This window comes from Pongo abelii, chromosome 1, assembly GCF_028885655.2.
Source record: "Pongo abelii isolate AG06213 chromosome 1, NHGRI_mPonAbe1-v2.0_pri, whole genome shotgun sequence".
NCBI lineage: Eukaryota > Metazoa > Chordata > Mammalia > Primates > Hominidae > Pongo > Pongo abelii.
In genome coordinates this window covers 70,419,603-70,442,049 of record NC_071985.2, presented here as the reverse complement: position 1 = coordinate 70,442,049, position 22,447 = coordinate 70,419,603, and the positions used below count along the sequence as shown (strand labels likewise).

Genomic DNA, 22,447 nt, shown 5'->3' with positions numbered 1-22,447 from the left:
TCATGCAGTTGCTCACAATATTCCCTTATTATTCTTTTAATAATTGTAGGATGTCCACTGTCTCATTCTGTTATGGAAATTTTTAATCCTCTTTTTGTCTTCATGAATCTACACAAAGATTGTCCAATTTTCTTGATCTCAAAGAACCAGATTTTGCTTTCATTGATTTTTCTCCACAATTTTTCTGTTTTCTATGTCCTTAATTTCCAGTCTAGTCTCTATTGTTTATATTTTCTTACTTATTCTGGGTTTAATTTGCTCATTTTCTAGTTTCTTAAAAGTGTAGCTGAGATTATTGATTTGAGACCTTTTTACCTCCTCCCCCACACCCCCTGTAGGCATTTAGTACTACAAACTTTCTGTTTTAGCTGCATCTCACAGATTTTGATATGTTGTGTTTTCATTTTAATTCCATTTAAAATACATTTTAATATCCATTTTGCATTCTTCATCCATGAGTTATTTAGAAGTATATTTAGTTCCCAAATATTTGAGTATTTTCCAGAGCTCTTCTGCTATTGATTTGTAATATGATTTCATTGTAGTCAGAGAACATATTTTGTACCACTTACATCCTTTCCAATGTATTGAGACTTGTTTGAGAACCTAGAACATGCTCTGTCTTGGTAACTCTTTCATGTACAATTGAGAAGAATATTCTGTTATTGATGGAGTTCAAGTCGAATTGGTTGATACTCTTATTTAAGTGTCCTGTATCCTTGTTGATTTTCTGTCTACTTGATCCATCAATTATTTGGAGAGGAGTATTGAAACCTTGACTATAATTATGTTTTGTCTATTTTCTTGGAGTTCTATCAGTTTTTGCTTCATGTATTTTGAAGCTATGTTATTAGGTGCAAATACATTTAGAGTGAACTAACTCTATCATTATGAAATTACTCTCTTAACACTGCATCTCAATAGACCCAGAAAAAGCTTTCAATAAAATCCAATATCCTTTCATGGTAAAAACCCTCAACAGACTAGACATTGAAGGAATATACCTCAAAATGGTAAGAGCCATCTATGGCAAACCCATAGCCAACATCGTACTGAATGGGCAAAAGCTTGAACCATTCCCCTTGAGAACTGGAACAAGACAAGGATACCCAGTCTTCCTATTCAACATAGCTCTGGAAGTCCTAGCCAGAGCAGTTAGGCAACAGAAAGAAATAAAAGGCCTCCAAATAGGAAAAGAAGAAGTCAAACTATCTCTCTTTGCTAGTGATAGGATTCTATACCTAGAAAATCTTAAAGACTCTGCCAAAGGCTCCTAGAATTGATAAACAACTTTAGTAAAGTTTAGGATACTAAGTCAATATGCAAAAATTAATAGCATTTCTATACACCAATAATGTCAAGGCTGAGCGTGAAGTTGAGAATACAATTCCACTTACAATAGCCACAAGAAAATCAAATACCTAGGAATACATCTAGCCAAGGAGGTGAAAGGCCTCTACAAGGAGAACTACAAAACACTGCTGAAAGAAATCAGAGATGACACAAATTAATGGAAAAACATTTCATGCTCATGGATAAGAAGAATCAATATCATAAAAATGGCCATACTGCCCAAAGCCGTTTATAAATTCAGTTCTATTCCTATCAAACTATCAATGTCATTCTTCACAGAATTTGAAAAAAATATTAAAAATTCATATGGAACTGAAAGAGAGCCCAAATAGCCAAAGCAGTCCTGAGCAAAAGGAACAAAGCTGGAGGCATCACACTACCTTACTTCAAACTATATAATAGAGTAACCAAAACAGCATGATACTGGTACAAAAACAGACACATAGACTAATGGAACATAGTAGAAAACTTAGAAATATGGCCTCACACCTACCAACCATCTGATCTTCAACAAGGCTGACAAAAACTAGCAAGGGGGAAAAGACTCCCTATTCATTAAATGGTGCTGGGATAACTGGATTAAAGATTTAAATGTAAGACATCAAACTATAAAAATCCTGGAAGACAAGACTAGAAAATATTCTTCTTGACATTGACCTTGGCAAATAATTTTTGGCTAAATCTCCAAAAGCAGTAGCAACAAAAACAAAAATAGACAATTGGATCCTAATTAAAGAACATCTGCACAGAAAGGAAACTGTCATTGGAAAAACAGAAAACCTCCAAAATGGGGGAAGATATTTGCAAACTATGTGTCTGACAAAGGCCTAATATCTAGACTCTATAGGGAACTCAAACAAATCAACCAGCAAAAACCAAATAACCCACTTAAAAATGGGCAAAGGATATGAATAGATATTTCTCAAAAGAAGATACACAGTGGCCAACAAACATATGAAAAAATTCTCAGCATCACTAATCATCAACGAAATACAAATCAGAACCACAATTAGATACCATCTTACACCGGTCAGAATAGCTATTATAAAAAGTCAAAAAAACAATAGATGCTAGCGAGGCTGCAGAGAAAAAGGAACACTGTTATTCACTGTTGTTGGGAATGTAAATTAGTCTAGCCATCGTGGAAAGCAGTCTGGAGATTTCTCAAAGAACTTAAAACAGAGCTATGGTTCAACACAGCAATCCCATTACTGTGTACATACCAAAAGAAAATAAATCATTCTACCAAAAAGACATACGCACTCACATGTTCACTGCTGTGCTGTTCACAAGAGCAAACAATAATAGACCAAAACTGGAAACAACCTAAATGTCCATCAATTGCTGACTAGATAAACAAAATGCAGTATATTTATATAATAGAACATTATTTGGCAGTAAGAAAAGAAGCACTGATACATGCAACAACATGGAAGAACCTTGAAAACATGCTGAGTGAAAGAAGTCAGTAACATATTGTGATGTTTCAAAAGACCACATATTATTTTATTCACATAAAATATTTCAAAAGACCTCATATTGTATTATTTTATTCACATAAAATGCCCCGAATAGGCAAATCTGTAGAGACAGAAAGATTAGTGGCTGCCTAGAGCTTGTAAAGGAGGGGCAGGAATGGGAAATGAACAACTGCTAACAGTTACGGGCTTTCTTGGGGCCTGATGAAAATATTCTAGGATTAGATTGCAGCGATGGTTGCACAACTTTGTGAATAACTAAAAACCATTGAATTATACACTTTAAATGGGTGTATCATATGTTTTTGAAAACCTGACTAAAAGGAGATGATCAAGAGAGCCCAAAATTGGTCTGCTAAAAGAGTAAAATTGGGAAGCTTTTCGCAAGATTAATTAAGACAAAAAGATGCAAAAAATTTTATCACGAATGTGTAACTCAGATGATTCAGATATTAGAATGATAGTAGGAAGAGATTATGAAGGACATTATCACAAACATTTGAAAATTTAGATGAAATGGACAAATAAATATAACCCAGAAGACTTGAGAAGAAATTAAAAACCCAAGTAGTCCTATAACCATTAAAGGAATTAGTCAAAAATCTTCCCCCAAAAGATGCTCTAAGTATAGACAGCTTCAACAGCAAGCCCTATCAAACATTTAAGAAATAAATAATTCTATTCTTATACAGACTGTTTCAGGGTCTAAAGAAGAGGGAATACTTTTTATACAAAAACCCAAAAGGGATTGTTCAAGAAAGGGAAATTATGGACCAGTCTCACGTGGAATACAAAAGTCCTAAACAAAATACAGGCAAATCAAATCCAGCAGTAAATGAGAGGACTAACACACATTATGAACATGTTAATTTTGTTCTAGGAATGCAAGTTCGTAATATAATATCTGTAATGTATCTATAGGTACACTGGATACAACCCAATTGATAAAAAATTAATGGCATATATATAAAAAAAATATATATATATAGCCATTAATTGCAGGGTACATTATGTGTGTGTGTGTGTGTGTATATATATATAATGTATGTGTATATATATATATGTATGTGTATATATATATATATAAAATGCCTGCCAGCATTAAGTAGTTCTAAAATGAAATACGAAAAATGTAATATTTATAATAATTTCAAAATATAAAGTACTTAGGAATAAATCTAATAAAAGTTGATCAGTTTCCTTCTGGAGTATATTTCAAACTTTATTTGAGAAACATTAAAAGACCTAAATGGAAGATACACCATGTTCATGAACTGAAAGACTCTATATTGTAAAGATGTCAATTCTCCTCAGAATGTTATGTAGCGGTCCTGTCCAATACAGTAGCCACTAGCCACATATTGCTATTCACATTTGAATTAATTTATTTTTATTTTTATTTTTTGAGACAGAATCTGGCTCTGTTGCCCAGGCTGGAGTGCAGTGGCACGACGTCGGCTCTCTTGAACTCTGCCTCTCGGGTTCAAGAGATTCTAGTGCCTCAGCTTCCTGAGTAGCTGGGATTACAGGCACAGGCCACCATACCTGGCTAATTTTTGTATTTTTAGTAGAGACAGGGTTTTGCCATGTTGGCCAGGCTGGTCTTGAACTCCTGGTCTCAAGTGATCCACCCATCTCAGCCTCCCAAAGTACTGGGATTACAGGTGTGAGCCACCATGCCCAGCTGAATTAATTTAAATTTAAAAATTCACCTCTCCAGTCATATTAGCCATATTTTAAGTGCTTAATAGTACATGTTGCTACCAGGGATCATATTGGACCACACATATATAGAACATTTCTATCATTGTGGAAGGTTCTATTAAACAGCACTAATCTAGGTGTCACAATCAAGTTTCCAACTTTTTTTTTCAACTTGACAAACTGTCTCTAAAAGCTGTTTTGGATATTCAAAGAACCAAGAACAGCTAACACACTCTTGAAAATAAGGTGGGAGGACTCATCCTCCCATATTTTAAACTTCTTGTAAAGCTAAACTGAAACAGCACGGTGGTAGTTCAAAGGTGGATAACTATGTCAATGGAATCAAAAAACAGAACCAAAAATTTACTGCCTTTTATATAAGCATGGCATATAGAATTAATGAGGAAATGATGAACTTTCCAATTAAAAATACTAGGGGGCTGGGAGCGGTGGCTCACGCCTGTAATCCCAGCAATTTGGGAGGCTGAGGCAGGTGGATCATGAGGTCAGGAGATCGAGACCATCCTGACTAATACAGTGAAACCCCATCTCTAATAAAAATACAAAAAATTAGCCAGGTGTGGTGGCACACGCCTGTAGTTCCAGCTACTGGGGAGGCTGAGGCAGGAGAATCGCTTGAACCTGGGAGGCAGAGGTCGCAGTGAGCCAATCACGCCATTGCATTCCAGCCTGGGCGACAGAGCAAGACTGTGTCTTAAAACAAAACAAAACAACAACAACAAAACTCAAAAACTAGGAATATTGGCTATCTATATAGGAGAGATGAAATGAGACTTTTACTTCACACAAAAATCAATTCCAAATGGACTAGAAACCTACATGTGAAAGTCAAAATTATAAAGCTTTTAGAAGACGATATCTAAGATCTTGGGGGTAGGAAAATATTTTTTTAAGTAAGAGATAAGAAGCACTAACTCAAAGGGAAAAGGTTCATAATTTTGATTACCTTAAATTTAAGAATTATTTTTATCAAGAAAATACCATTAAAACAAAAACAATCCACAAAATGGGAGAATGTATTTGCAACACTTATAACTGACAAAGGACCAGTATCCAGAATAGAAAATGACCTTCTAGGAATCAATGTTATAAAAATACACAACCCAATAGAAAAATGGGCAAAAAGCTTGAATGTATACCTCACAAAAGAGAAAATCCCAATGGTTGACATACTTATGAAAAGCTGCTCAATTTCATAAGTGATCAGGGAAATACAAACTAATATCACTACTTACATAACAAGTTGGCAAAAATTACAAAGTCTAGGCTGAGTGCGGTGGCTCACACCTGTAATCCCAGCACTTTGGGGGGCCGAGGTGGGCGGATCACCTGAGGTCAGGAGTTCAAGATCAGCCTGGCCAGCATGGTGAACCTCTGTCTCTGCTAAAAATACAAAATTAGCCCGGCATGGTGGCATGCACCGGCAATCCCAGCTACTGGGGAGGCTGAGGCAGGAGAATCGCTTGAACCCGGGAGGCAAAGGTTGTGGTGAGCTGAGATTGCACCATTGCACTTCAGCCTGGGCAACAGAGCAAAACTCTGTCTAAAAAAAAAAAGAAAGAAATTGCAAAGTCTGGCAATACAAGTGTTAACAAGAATGGGGGAGTAACAGGTACTTCCTATACTACTGGTAAGAATATAAATTTGTACATCCACTTTGGAAATCAGTTGACATTTTCTGTTAAAGTTGCAACACATTTTGCAGCAAACAATTCTATTCATCTGTCAGTATACTAGATAAACTCTTAAACAAGTGCTCTACACTAGGAGACATATATAAGAACATTCTGGCCAGGCGTGGTGGCTCACGCCTGTAATCCCAGCACTTTGGGAGGCTGAGGCGGGTGGATCACCTGAGGTTGGGAGTTCAAGACCAGCCTGACCAACGTGGAGAGACCCCGCCTCTACTGAAAATACAAAATTAGCCGGGCGTGGTGGCACATGCCTGTAATCCCACCTACTCAGGAGGCTGAAGCAGGAGAATCACTTGAACCCGGGAGGCGGAGGTTGTGATGGGCTGAGATCATGCCATTGCATTCTAGCCTGGGCAACAAGAGCAAAACCCCATCTAAAAAAAAAAAAAAAAAAAAAGTATATTCCAAGATTATTTCTAGAAGTATCCTCAAACTGGAAACAACTCAAATGTCCGTAAATAGTAGAATAAATATTATGACTATTATGGTATATGAGGACTGGCATGTAGGGAGCAATTCTCTCTTTAAACTGCATATGTGTATTTCATGTCTGTCTGTATGTATGACAGATCTCACAGTTTTTAAACAGTTTTATAACTGTTATAAAACTGTTTAAAAACTTTTATGTTATAAAAAACTTTATGTACAACATCTTGCTAATCCATTTTAAATCTCTAGGAGATGGAGACTTTTCTAGGAAAATAGTATCATTAATCCTTGAAGGAGAAAATTGGCCAATTTTCGGTGAAAAATTGGATGCACTAATTTTTAGAAATGCTAAAAATTTTGCCTGGATTCCTCGGACAGGTTTTTTCAGACTTTCTTTTTTTTTATTTTTATTTTTTATTTTATTTTATTATTATTATACTTTAAGTTTTAGGGTACATGTGCACAATGTGCAGGTTTGTTACATATGCATACATGTGCCATGTTGGTGTGCTGCACCCATTAACTCGTCATTTAGCATTAGGTATATTTCCTAATGCTATCCCTCCCCCCTGCCCCCACCCCACAACAGTCCCCGGTGTGTGATGTTCCCCTTCTGTGTCCATATGTTTTCATTGTTCAGTTCCCACCTATGAGTGAGAACACGCGATGTTTGTTTTTTTGTCCTTGCGATAGTTTGCTGAGAATGATGCAGACTTTCAAGGAGTAGGGTAATCCCCATGCTATATAAACAGTGTAAGAGCATAGATAATGACTGAAAGTTTTCCCATTTTATTTCACATAGCTACTAATGTCCTTTAAAAAGTCCAGATGAGTATAGAGAAAATAAATCTTATGTATTAATATATAGGTGCTAAATCCAAATTTAAAATAGCAAATTTCATGTGGTAGAAAATTACAAGACTAAAACACCATGAACAGTTAGGGTATATGTCAGGGAAGCAATAATATTTTACTATTTGAAAATATGCTACTATAGGTATATATCACTTCTCATCTAAGAGCTGAATGAAATGTCTGAGTTCTCATTTTGGTTCTGGGAAGGCTTCAGAAGGGTTCTTCACAACAGGCTGTTATACCTCTGAACCAAGCAGGCTCTTGGAGCCCACACTATACATCTAGAAATGTGTTCAAGCCTTCTCAGGCCTGCTGCGAATAGCCCCTTCTTCTGTCCACCCCAGGATGTGGTGGGGATCCTGATTTTGGCAGGCTGGACCTGCCACAGATGATGGTGGAGACTCACTGGCCAGCTCTATGACACACTTAGTCCTCATTTACCTAAAAGTGGGTAGAGCTCTGTGTGGCGAGACCAGGTTTTCAGATAAAGGCAATCTGGAATGAAGATTTCAAGATGTTTTGAAGTGTATTTCCTGATAAAAATTAAGGCTATAGCCATATGGAGGACACTATCATGAGGAGCCCTTCCTGAGGGAACTTCAGGGTTCAGGGACTTATAAAATTATCCAGATGAGGAGATTTCATGGAAGCCTTGTGCTATGGCCATTCATTGCCCTGTGCCACCCCAGCCCCTGACTGAATGCCCATAACCTGACCATCTCTTTGAGGACCTACACTTTCCACTAGTGCTACTTTGGTCCTCTGTTAAGCTCTTTCTCACTTACTAACCGTTCTCTAGTGATTTCAGATAAATAAACTGGGGGAGTCTTATCAGAGGAGGCTGAGAATCTGCTCTCACACCAGAGGTAAGGCTGTAACTGAGCCTACGCAAAGGCCTTCTTCTGCTAAGAAAACTCATATGCCTCTTCTCTAAGCCTGAGGCCTCTCAAGGGTATATCAAGCGAGTTTATGGTAGGGGGCTCAGCAGACCATACTGAGGTACTCTTTAAAAAAATGGTTAGTTCCATCTTCATGAAGGTTATTTTTATTTCAAATTCATCACCATCCTGGACTGCTACCATCTTCTCCTGATCTAGACAAACCTCTATGGTACATGAATCTTTATGACATCAGACTTTGGGATTTCTATGGCCTCATCCACATCCCACAAGGTGAAAAGAAGATGGTTTTCCAGAGAAGCCTTGTCTAATGCGGCTCTATGGTAATGCTGTGTGGCTTGTGCCACATTCTAGCGTTTGACCTACTAGACTGATATTTGGATGACATTAGTGAGAGTTTCCCACAAGCTAATGTTTCTTGGGCTCCTTTCCAGCCAAGGAAATTTGCATGATGCTGGACAGTGTTCAGAACTGAGGATCTAGGCCAGGTGCGGTGGTTCATGCCTGTAATCCCAGCATTTTGGGAGGCTGAGGCAAGCAGATCACCTGAGGTCGGGAGTTTGAGACCAGCCTGGCCAACATGGTGAAACTTCATCTCTACTAAAAATACAAAAATTAGCCAGGTGTGGTAGTGGGTGCCTCCCAGCTACTCAGGAGGTTGAGGCAGGAGAATCCTTTGAACCCGGGAGGTAGAGGTTGTGCCAAGCCGAGATTGCTCCACTGTATTCCAGCCTGGGCAACAGAGCGAAACTCCATCTCAAAAAAAAAAAAAAAGAAAAAGAAAAACAGAAAAAAATTGAAGATCTCCTAGGTAACCATCTTTTGGAGTTTGACCACCCCTACTGATATAAATTCTTACTCCACTTTCCATAACAGTCTAGATAAATTGCTTCTTCAGAAACAGATAGGGATTATCTAGTTCCCCAAGAGTACTAAGGCAGTCCAGTGGCTAATTATCCTATTTACCGTCCACCTGATCCTGGCATAGCTTGATCCAGTCTGACCTCATACAGCGGGAGGCCATTTTTTAGGAGGACTCAGTTCTGAGAATCCTTGCCCCTGTGCCTATTTCAGAAAGAAACTGATGTCGTTGTATAGCAACCACTCCACTTGGAGATGAGAATTGCTTGTTATAAGGCTTCATATGAGACTTGGAGGCACTATATCAGAGTCCTGGCATCCAGTAAGAGTATACAAGAACTACTGCAGCCTAGAACAGCTACTGAAAGCCTGGAAACTTAGCCAGGCCAGATAAGCTAGATGGATTTTTTTTCAAGTGCTTTAGGTTGACCATCTCTACTGTTCCAAGAACCTAGACTTAGAGTCACTGATACACTGAAGAATAGTCATAATCTGAGCAAATGGCAGATTACTGGGAAGGGCCTCTGAGATATCCTTCAGCAGGCCAAGACTGACAAAAAAGACACACATTGACCAGCACCTGACAGTGCTGAGAACATATGGGAGGGAAATATACCAAATAAATACCTACCATAATGGAAATGAGGACCTCTAGCTGGCGCTCTTCAAACTTGACTTCCAGCTACAATTAACTTCCTCTATGCCGGCTGGATGCAGTAGCTCACACCTGTAATCCCAGACTTTGGGAGGCTGAGGCAAGTGGATCACTTGAGGTCAGCGGTTCGAGACCAGCCTGGCCAACATAGTGAAACCCCGTTTCTACTTAAAATACAAAAATTAGCCGGGCATGGTGGCATGCCTGTAGTCTCAGCTACTCAGGAGGCTAAGGTGGGAGGATCATTTGAGCCTAGGAGGCAGAGGTTGCAGTGAGCCAAGATTGCACCACTGCACTCTAGCCTGGGCGACAGAATAAGTTTCTGTGTCAAAAAACAAAACAAAACTTCCTCTATGCCATTTGGTCTCATCTCTGCCCTGTGTAGTCTGTCAAGACCCTGCCATCCACCTTGGACCGCAATAGGCTTTCTTTATGTCACCAAAGATAGCACTGCCAGTTCCAGGATTTGGTCCTCCAAAAGGACTATGACTGAAGACGGTGGTAGTAGGAATCTTACTCTCAAGATGTTTTAACAGGTAAACTAAACTCAAGGAAGCCCCAGCTTTCCTCCTTTATGGGGGGATCTGGGGATCATGGATTCTTAATATCTCCATTTATAGCCATTGTCTTACTGCTGGTACCCTATAAAAGACTCTCCTGTGGCCTTCTGTTTCTCCTGCTGCAATAGGCTTAACATTTAGGACTATCACTTGCTTCTTAAATACTCCTTCACTCCAAACATGAATTTTAGTCCTTTTACTTCACACCAGAAGTCTTTATTAGAATCAGTTAAGAATATTCATGGAAAGAGATTCATGGGTATTAATTAGCAACCAAGCTATCCTGGTCTATAGCTGATAAAAAGGTAATATGGAAGGTTTTGAAGGAAAACTTGGTGAACTCTATAGATTATTGTAAAACTTTTACAGTAAAACTGTAAGACTCCTAATGATTTTTTTCCTCATCAGAAGTCTTATGACAGTATCTCCAGTGTCTCAGACATTTATAAGAAAATGACCAGGATCTGTTTCATAGCATGCAAATTCAACTACAGACTAGTTTTGAAATTTTTTTGTTCTAGGTACAATAAAAAAAGGTTAAAAAATGTATTAGTCAAGCTTTATATCTGGAAGGATACTTAGGGGCAGTGGTGTGATAGAAACTCACACTGGCTCACAAGAACCAATTATATACAAGCCTTCTCAAGTCCACATTCCGTGATAACATACTGAATTGATGAATATCACTGAAATTGCCTGGTGAGAGTATTTATACCATGGAAATCAGAAATTGCTACAAATCAGGGCTTCCCCCAACTCCCTCAGAAATGGTTATTAAACATTTACCAGGTCACCACTGCATATGGATCACTTAGAGTAAACAAACAGCTTCATTAAAAAAAAAAAAGATAAGGACTGTTAGGCATTTACTCAAGGACTCTCAACTAATTAGGTGAAGTTAGGACTAAAACCCAACACCTTCATCTGCCTTGTCCACTCTTCTTCCTGATATGCAATAAGATACCATTCTAACCCTTTGAATCCAGAATTTAACCATCAGTGACATTAACAAAGCTGTAGTAAACTTACTTTACCACTATAGGCTTCAGTTTCTTTATCTACAACATATGGATTCAGATTTGATTTCTAAAATTTTTTGGCTTTGATGTTTCATAATAATTACACAATTTAAAAGAAATTTAAATTACACAATTTAAAATTAAAGGTACAGTGGCTCACGCCTGTAATCCCAGCATTTTGGGAGGCTGAAGTGCTTAAGTCCAGGAGTACAAGCCCAGCCTGGGCAACAAAAAATAAAAAAATTAGCCAGGTATGGTGGTGCACACCTGTGGTCCCAGCTACTTGGGAGGCTGACGTGGGAGGATCACTTGAGCTTAGTGGGTCAAGGCTGCAGTGAGCTATGATGATGCCACTGCACTCTAGCCTGGGCAACAGAGCAAGACCCTGTCTCAAAAAAAAAAAAAAAAGGCTAATAATGAAAGAAATATAAGGTATATTACTGCTCATTGTGGTTGATTTCAGGAGCCTACAGTGGGTCATTTCACCACATGCTGCCGTTTTTTGGCTAGAGTGACCAGATCTCTGTTCCCAGAGAGGATAACGTTTCCTAGTTCTCAGGGCTTTTATTAACTAATAAGGAATAATGTACCTTTTAAACGTTGAAACCAGCTCTTAGCTATTAGGAGATCTTGGTAAATACAGTTTAACTATTTACCTTAGGTGATTAAAACCTGCTATAGACCTTTCCCATATCTCAATAGATAAAAGGTGAGCATCTTTTCCAAAAGTGTCTCAAATCTTGATTCATTCACTTTATTAGCAGTAGAGGGATTTTTTTTTTTTTTTTTAGTGGTTAAGCACAGACCACATAGATTAGAATCCAAGCATCATACTTAACTATTTTTGTGACCTTGAGCAAGACATTTAACTACTCAATTTCTCAGTTTCCTCATCTTAAAAAATGAGGATAATAAGCAACCAAGAAATATGGGACTATGTGAAAAGACCAAATCTGCGTCTGATTGGTGTACCTGAAAGTGATGGGGAGAATGGAACCAAGTTGGAAAACACTCTGCAGGATATTATCCAGGAGAACTTCCCCAACCTAGCAAGGCAGGCCAACATTCAAATTCAGGAAATACAGAGAACACAACAAAGATACTCCTTGAGAAGAGCAACTCCAAGAAACATAATTGTCAGATTCACCAAAGTTGAAATGAAGGAAAAAATGTTAAGGGCAGCCAGAGAGAAAGGTCAGGTTACCCACAAAGGGAAGCCCATCAGACTAACAGCGGATCTCTCGGCAGAAACTCTACAAGCCAGAAGAGAGTGGGGGCCAATATTCAACATTCTTAAAGGAAAGAATTTTCAACCCAGAATTTCATATCCAGCCAAACTAAGCTTTATAAGTGAAGGAGAAATAAAATCCTTTACAGACAAGCAAATGCTGAGAGATTTTGTTTCCACCAGGCCTGCCCTAAAAGAGCTCCTGAAGGAAGCACTAAACATGGAAAGGCACAACCGGTACCAGCCGCTGCAAAATCATGCCAAAATGTAAAGACCATCGAGACTAGGAAGAAACTGCATCAACTAATGAGCAAAATAACAGCTAACATCATAATGACAGGATCAAATTCACACATAACAATATTAACTTTAAATGTAAATGGACTGAATGCTCCGATTAAAAGACACAGACTGGCAAATTGGATAAAGAGTCAAGCTCATCAGTGTGCTGTATTCAGGAAACCCATCTCACGTGCAGAGACACCCAAAGGCTCAAAATAAAAGGATGGAGGAAGATCTAACAAGCAAATGGAAAACAAAAAAAGGCAGGGGTTGCAATCCTAATCTCTGATAAAACAGACTTTAAACCAACAAAGATCAGAAGAGACAAAGAAGGCCATTACATAATGGTAAACGGATCAATTCAACAAGAAGAGCTAACTATCCTAAATATATATGCACCCAATACAGGAGCACCCAGATTCATAAAGCAAGTCCCGAGTGACCTACAAAGAGACTTAGACTCCCACACAATAATAATGGGAGACTTTAACACCCCACTGTCAACATTAGACAGATCAACGAGACAGAAAGTTAACAAGGATACCCAGGAATTGAACTCAGCTCTGCACCAAGTGGACCTCATAGACATCTACAGAACTCTCCACCCCAAATCAACAGAATATACATTTTTTTCAGCACCACACCACACCTATTCCAAAATTGAGCACATAGTTGGAAGTAAAGCTCTCCTCAGCAAATGTAAAAGAACAGAAATTATAACAAACTGTCTCTCAGACCACAGTGCAATCAAACTAGAACTCAGGATTAAGAAACTCACTCAAAACCACTCAACTACATGGAAACTGAACAACCTGCTCCTGAATGACTACTGGGTACATAACGAAATGAAGGCAGAAATAAAGATGTTCTTTGAAACCAATGAGAACAAAGACACAACATATCAGAATCTCTGGAACACATTCAAAGCAGTGTGTACAGGGAAATTTATAGCACTAAATGCCCACAAGAGAAAGCAGGAAAGATCCAAAATTGATGCCCTAACATCACAATTAAAAGAACTAGAAAAGCAAGAGCAAACACATTCAAAAGCTAGCAGAAGGCAAGAAATAACTAAAATCAGAGCAGAACTGAAGGAAATAGAGACCAAAAAAACCCTTCAAAAAATTAATGAATCCAGGAGCTGGTTTTTTGAAAGGATCAACAAAATTGATAGACCGCTAGCAAGACTAATAAAGAAAAAAAGAAGAATCAAATAGACGCAATAAAAAATGATAAAGGGGATATCACCACTGATCCCACAGAAATACAAACTACCATCAGAGAATACTACAAACACCTCTATGCAAATAAACTAGAAAATCTAGAAGAAATGGATAAATTCCTCGACACATACGCTCTCCCAAGACTAAACCAGGAAGAAGTTGAATCTCTGAATAGACCAATAACAGGATCTGAAATTGTGGCAATAATCAATAGCTTACAAACCAAAAAGAGTCCAGGACCAGATGGATTCACAGCCGAATTCTACCAGAGGTACAAGGAGGAACTGGTACTGTTCCTTCTGAAACTATTCCAATCAACAGAAAAAGAGGGAATCCTCCCTAACTCATTTTATGAGGCCAGCATCATCCTGTTACCAAAGCCGGGCAGAGACACAACCAAAAAAGAGAATTTTTGACCAATATCCTTGGTGAACATTGATGCAAAAATCCTCAATAAAATACTGGCAAACCGAATCCAGCAGCACATCAAAAAGCTTATCCACCATGATCAAGTGGGCTTCGTCCCTGGGATGCAAGGCTGGTTCAATATATGCAAATCAATAAATGTAATCCAGCATATAAACAGAACCAAAGACAAAAACCACATGATTATCTCAATAGATGCAGAAAAGGCCTTTGACAAAATTCAACAACCCTTCATGCTAAAAACTCTCAATAAATTAGGTATTGATGGGACGTATCTGAAAATAATAAGAGCTATCTATGACAAACCCACAGCCAATATGATACTGAATGGGCAGAAACTGGAAGCATTCCCTTTGAAAACTGGCACAAGACAGGGATGCCCTCTCTCACCACTCCTATTCAACATAGTGTTGGAAGTTCTGGCCAGGGCAATTAGGCAGGAGAAGGAAATAAAGGGTATTCAATTAGGAAAAGAGGAAATCAAATTGTCCTTGTTTGCAGACGACATGATTGTATATCTAGAAAACCCCATTGTCTCAGCCCAAAATCTCCTTAAGCTGATAAGCAACTTCAGCAAAGTCTCAGGCTACAAAATCAATGTACAAAAATCACAAGCATTCTTATACACCAATAACAGACAAACAGAGAGCCAAATCATGAGTGAACTCCATTCACAATTGCTTCAAAGAGAATAAAATACTTAGGAATCCAACTTACAAGGGACGTGAAGGACCTCTTCAAGGAGAACTATAAACCACTGCTCAATGAAGTAAAAGAGGATACAAACAAATGGAAGAACATTCCATGCTCATGGGTAGGAAGAATCAATATCGTGAAAATGGCCATACTGCCCAAGGTAATTTATAGATTCAATGCCATCCCCATCAAGCTACCAATGACTTTCTTCACAGAATTGGAAAAAACTACTTTAAAGTTCATATGGAACCAAAAAAGAGCCCGCATTGCCATGTCAATCCTAAGCCAAAAGAACAAAGCTGGAGGCATCACACTACCTGACTTCAAACTATACTACAAGGCTACAGTAACCAAAACAGCATGGTACTGGTACCAAAACAGAGATATAGATCAATGGAACAGAACAGAGCCCTCAGAAATAACGCCACATATCTACAACTATCTGATCTTTGACAAACCTGAGAAAAACAAGCAATGGGGAAAGGATTCCCTATTTAATAAATGGTGCTGGGAAAACTGGCTAGCCATATGTAGAAAGCTGAAACTGGATCCCTTCCTGACACCTTATACAAAAATTAATTCAAGATGGATTAAAGACTTAAGCGTTAGACGTAAAACCATAAAAACCCTAGGAGAAAACCTAGGCATTACCATTCAGGACATAGGCATGGGCAAGGACTTCATGTCTAAAACACCAAAAGCAATGGCAACAAAAGCCAAAATTGACAAATGGGATCTAATTAAACTAAAGAGCTTCTGCACAGCAAAAGAAACTACCATCAGAGTGAACAGGCAGCCTACAAAATGGGTGGAAATTTTCACAACCTACTCATCTGACAAAGGGCTAATATCCAGAATCTACAATGAACTCCAACAAATTTACAAGAAAAAAACAAACAACCCCATCAAAAAGTGGGTGAAAGATATGAACAGACACTTCTCAAAAGAAGACATTTATGCAGCCAAAAGACACATGAAAAAATGCTCATCATCACTGGCCATCAGAGAAATGCAAATCAAAACCACAATGAGATACCATCTCACACCAGTTAGAATGGCTATCATTAAAAAGTCAGGAAACAACAGGTGCTGGAGAGGATGTGGAGAAATAGGAACACTTTTACACTGTTGGTGGGACTGTAAACTAGTTCAACCATTGTGGAAGTCAGTGTGGCGATTCCTCAGGGATCTAGAACTAGAAATACCATTTGACCCAGCCATCCCATTACTGGGTATATACCCAAAGGACTATAAATCATGCTGCTATAAAGACACATGCACACGTATGTTTATTGCAGCACTATTCACAATAGCAAAGACTTGGAACCAACCCAAATGTCCAACAATGATAGACTGGATTAAGAAAATGTGGCACATATACACCATGGAATACTATGCAGCCATAAAAAATGATGAGTTCATGTCCTTTGTAGGGACATGGATGAAATTGGAAATCATCATTCTCAGTAAACTATCGCAAGGACGAGAAACCAAACACCGCATGTTCTCATTCATAGATGGGAATTGAACAATGAGAACACATGGACACAGGAAGGGGAACATCACACTCTGGGGACTGTTGTGGGGTGGGGGGAGGGGGGAGGGATAGATTAGGAGATATACCTAATGCCAAATGACGAGTTAATGGGTGCAGCACATCAGCATGGCACATGTATACATATGTAACTAACCTGCACATTGTGCACATGTACCCTAAAACTTAAAGTATAATAATAATAATAGAAAGATCTGAAAAAAAAAGATAAACCTCATGATAGCAACAGCTCATTTAAATGTTGCTGTTTATGTTGTTTTATAACATATACCAAATAAATATTTGTATTTAATAATTTTTAAAAAATGAGGATAATAATAGTTAATGTCTCATATTGAGGATCAAATGAGTTAATATATGCATAATGCTTAGAACAGAGTCTGGCATATAATTAAGTACAAGGTAGGTGTTTGCATTATTATGCAATCACTGTTGACCTAGTCAGTTGCATAAAATTTATTAGGAGGCCATTTAGACATTAGTAAATAAAACAATCTTTTTGTATCTGTTTTTACAGCACTTCACTACTCCCCGTCCCATTACAACCCAGATCCCAAACCCCATCAATAAGAGATAATATGATTTAGGTCTATGTTAATAGCCAGTCACCTCTGCACAAATCTTTGAACTGAACTGATATAAAGTTAATTGAATATAGTTATGTTTAGAGGAATTGTATTTATCAGTTCCTCAATAGCAGTGAGTGAATAAATGAGCTGGTTTTTTCTGCTTGTAATCTTTTATCTCTTCTCAGAAAGAATGTTATGAATGGATCAACACATGCTCTTGCCTCCTTTCTAATATCAAAGGCAGAAAAATTACATTATTGACATATGAAGAAATAGAGCAGCTACTTGAAGAGGTATTTGCCACATGTTAGCATTGGTCATTATTCAGATTATTCCTGTATTTCAGTAGAGAAGGTTCACAGCTTTTTCCAATCAATGTTCTGAATCCTTGTTCATTTACCCTAACATATGAGAATTTTGGTTCTGATCAAGATCTTTGACAGCTCTTCTTCCCTCTAAGGAAGAGAATCATCCACTCAGCATTTTGCGTCATGTTTTTAGCAGGTGATTTTATAAAGGAAAGAATGGCTTTCAGGTAGAAGCTCCCTGCCACTTCCTGAGGCATATCCTCAGGTTCATCTGCTTCTGTGCTCACCCTTTTCCCTCCCCTCCAGTCTCAGTCTTTCCATCCAAGGTTATTTCTTCCTTCGAGCACTTAATCCCATGTCCAATGTCTTCTCTCTTTTGCCTCTTTAATGTCTTCTCTAATTGTTCTATTTTATCAATCTAAAAGCAATCTAAAACATGGTCATTTCTCCCATCCTATGTCCCTTGACCTTGTCTCTCTGCTACTTCTTTATTTCTTTCCATTCCATCATAATCAATTTGTTTAAAACTCTAAAACTACTACAAGGTCACCAATGATTCCTTATCGCCAAATCCAAGTATCTTCAATTCTATATTTAACCTGGCTTCTGTGTAGCATTTGGCTCTCTTAACCATTCATTCGCTTTGCAATCTGTCCTCACAAGACAAAAGTGTCCTGGTTTTTCTCCTACTTCTTTATTTCTTTTCACCCTTGTTTTAGACCTTCACCCTTGTCTGCCTCTTAAATGTTGATATTCTGTCCTTGGCTTGCTTTCACTTCTCATTTGTACACACTACCTATTACTGTGTTTCTTGTGGTTTTAATTACCACCTGCTTACCGAGACTCTCAAATCAGTGAATATCATGTGCCATCACAAACTCAACTCTTGTTTGTATTTCAGCCTCTTTGAAGGTGTTCTCCTCCAGTAAATTCTGAAGAAGCTCCCATTGTTATCAGAGTCATACTATACAGGTATGATTTGATGGCCTATATGTCAGTGTCTTGGGTCTGAGAAAGAAGGGGAAGGTTCTATCTACACATTTATGAAACTTTTTTTTTTACATTTAAACACTGAAGAAACATCATCTTTCTAAATTATTCACCTTTAACAAATGTTCATTTTACTGTGCTGTCTAGATCTTGGCAAGAATTATTGTGAAATAACCACCAAATGATTTTATCAACATTATAAACTGTAAATTATAGTATACTTTGAGAAACTTAATGAAATACCGCAGACATGATCTTGGCATATCAGATCCAGGAAAAAATCAAGGAACTATACGGAATCAGAGACTTGAGAGCAGAAGGGAATTTAAAGGCAATTGAACTTAACCTTGCATGAATCTGACAACAAATCTTTAATTTTTTATTTTTCCATAGGTTACTGGGGTACAGGTGGTGTTTGGTTACATGCGTAAGTTCTTTTGTGGTGATTTCTGAGATTTTGGTGCACCCATCACTTGAGTAGTATACACTGCATCCTATTTGTAGTCTTTTATCCCTTGTCCCCCTCCCACCCTTTCCCCCAAATCCCCAAAGTCCATTGTATCATTCTTATGCCTTTGCATCCTCATAGCTTAGCTCCCACATATCAGTGAGAACATATGGTGTTTCATTTTCCATTCTTGAGCTGCTTCACTTACAATAAGAGTCTTCTATAGTCCCAGCTACTCAGGAGGCTGAGGCAGGAGAATTGCTTGAACCCAGGAGGCAGAGGCTGCAGTGAGCCGAGATCATGCCACGGCACTCCAGCCTGGGCGACAGAGTGAGACTCTGTCCCCAACAACAACAACAAAAAAAAGGATTCTCCAGTCTCATCCAGGTCACTGCAAATGCTGTTAATTCATTCCTTTTCATGGCTGAGTAGCATTCCATCACATATATACATATATAATATGGTGTATATATATATACACACACACACACACATATACATATAATGGTGTGTATATATATATATATACTACCACATATATATGGTATAATATATACATAGTATATGGTGTGTGTGGTATATATATATATAATCACAGTTTTTTATCCACTTGTTGATTGATGGGCATTTGGGTTGGTTCCATGATTTTGCAATTGTGAATTGTGCTGCTGTAAACATGCATGTGCAAGCATCTTTTTCCTATAATGACTTCTTTTCCTCTGGGTAGATACCCAGTAATGAGATTGCTGGATCAAATGGTAGTTCTATTTTTAGTTCTTTAAAGAATCTCCACACTGTTTTCCATAGTGGCTCTACTAGTTTACATTCCCTCCAGCAGTGTAGAAGTGTTCCTTGATCACCGCATTCATGGCAACATCTACCGTTTTTTGATTTTTTGATTATGGCCATTCTTGCAGGAGTAAGGTGGTATTGCATTGTGGTTTTGATTTGCATTTCCCTGATCATTAGTGAGGTTGAGCTTTTTTTCATATATTTGTTGGCCATTTGTATATCTTCTTTTGATAATTGTCTATTCATGTCCTTAGCCCACTTTTTGATGTGATTGTTTGTTTCATTTCTTGCTGATTTGTTGGAGTTTGTTTTAGATTCTGGATATTAGTCCTTTGTCAGATGTATAGTTTGTGAAGATTTTCTCCCACTGTGTGGGTTGTCTGTTTACTCTGCTGACTGTTCCTTTTGCCATGCAAAAGCTCTTTAGTTTAATTAAGCCCCAGCTATTTACCTTTGTTTTATTGCATTTGCTTTTGGGTTCTTGGTCATGAAATCTTTGCCTAAGCCAATGTCTAGAAGGGTTTTTCCAATGTTATGTCTAGAATTTTTATAGTTTTACGTCTTAGATTTAAGTCCTTAATCCATCTTGAGTTGATTTTTGTATAAGGTGAGAGACGAGGATCCAGTTTCATTCTCCTACATGTGGCTAGCCAATTATCCCAGCACCATTTGTTTAAAAGGGTGTCCTTTCCCCACTTTGTGTTTCTGTTTGCTTTGTTGAAGATAAGTTGGCTATAAGTATTTGGATTTATTTCTGGGTTCTCTATTCTGTTCCATTGGTCTATATGCCTGTTTTTATACCAGTACCATGCTGTTTTGGTGACTATGGCCTTATAGTATAGTTTGAAATCAGGTAGTGTGATGCCTTCAGATTTGTTCTTTATGCTTAGTCTTGCTTTGGCTATGTGGGCTCCATTTTGGTTTCATATGAATTTTAGAATTTTTTTTCTAATTCCGTGAAGAATGATAGTGGTGTTTTGATGGGGATTGCATTGAATTTGTAGATTGCTTTTAGCAGTATGGCTATTTTCACAATATTGATTCTACTCATCCATGAGCATGGTATGTGTTTCCATTTGTTTGTATTTTCTATGATTTCTTTCAGCAGTGTTTGTAGTTTTCCTTATAGAGGTCTTTTGCCTCCTTGGTTAGGTATATCCCTAAGTATTTTATTATTTTTGCAGCTGTCATAAAGGGGTTGAGTTCTTGATTTGACTCTCTGCTTGGTAGCTGTTGGTGTAGAGAAGAGCTACTGATTTGTGTACATTAGTCTTGTATCCGGAAACTTTGCTGAATTCTTTTATCATTTCTAGGAGCTTTCTGGAGAGTCTTTAGGGTTTTCAAGGTAAATGATCATATTGTCAGGAAACAATGACAGTTTGACTTCCTCTTTACCAATTTGGGTGTTCTTTATTTCCTTCTCTTGTCTGTTGCTCTGGCTGGGACTTCCAGTTCTATGCTGAAGAGGAGTGGTGAGAGTGGGTAGGTATCCTTGTCTCATTCCAGTTCTCAGAGAGAATGCTTTCAACTTTCCCCACCCAATATTATGTTTGCTGTGGATTTGTCATAGATGGCTTTTAATACATTGAGTTATGTCCGTTGTATGCTGATTTTGCTGAGAGTTTTAATCATAAAGCGATGCTGGATTTTGTCGAATGCTTTTTCTGCATCTATTGAGATGATCATGTGATTTTTGTTTTTAATTCTGTTTATGTGGTGTATCACATTTATTGACTTGCGTATGTTAAACCATCCCTGCATCCCTGCTATGTAACCCACGTGATCATGGTGGATTATCTTTTTGATATGTTGTTGGATTCACTTAGCGAGTATTTTGTTAAGGATTTTAGTGTCTGTGTTTATCAGGGATGTTGGTCTGTGGTTTTCTTTTTTGGTATGTCCTTTCCTGGTTTTGGTATTAGGGTGATTCTGGCTTCATAGAATGAATTAGGGAGGGTTCCCTTTTTTCTCTATCTTGTGGAATAGTGTCAAAAGGATTGGTATCAATTCTTCTTTGAATGTCTGGTAGAATTCTGCTGTGAATCCTTCTGGTCCTGGACTTTTTTTTGTTGGTAATTTTTTAATTACCATTTAAATCTTGGTGCTTGTTATTGGTCTGTTCAGGGTATCTAATTCTTTCTGAGTTAAGCTAGGAGTGTTGTATTTTTCCAGGAATTTATCCATCTCTTCTAGGTTTTCTAGTTTATGTGCATAAAGATGTTCATAGTAGCCTTGAATGTTCTTTTGTATTTCAGTGGTGTCAGTTGTAATATGTCCCGTTTTGTGTCTTAATTAGGTTATTTGGATTTTTTCTGTTCTTTTCTTGGTTAATCTTGCTAATAGTCTATCAAATTTATTTATCTTTTCCAAGAACCAGCTTTTTGTTTCATTTATCTTTTGTA

General features: G+C 37.9%; 1 protein-coding gene across 13 annotated transcripts in view; it reads left to right on the top strand.

Moving 5' to 3' along the window:
* Positions 1 to 22,447, top strand: part of AXDND1 (axonemal dynein light chain domain containing 1) — a 198,564-nt gene that overhangs the window by 135,371 nt on the left and 40,746 nt on the right. For 9 of the 13 annotated variants that reach the window (XM_054550597.2, XM_054550603.2, XM_054550586.2 and 6 more), the window contains one exon: positions 17,693 to 17,800. The exons of 2 other annotated variants lie outside the window; for them this stretch is intronic. In XM_054550597.2, the coding sequence (XP_054406572.1) occupies positions 17,693 to 17,800 (108 nt within the window). Of the gene's footprint in view, positions 1 to 17,692; positions 17,801 to 18,716; positions 18,788 to 19,198; positions 19,218 to 22,447 lie in introns of those variants that run through there. 2 more of the 13 variants (XR_010137562.1, XR_008523274.2) reach the window with 2 other exon arrangements.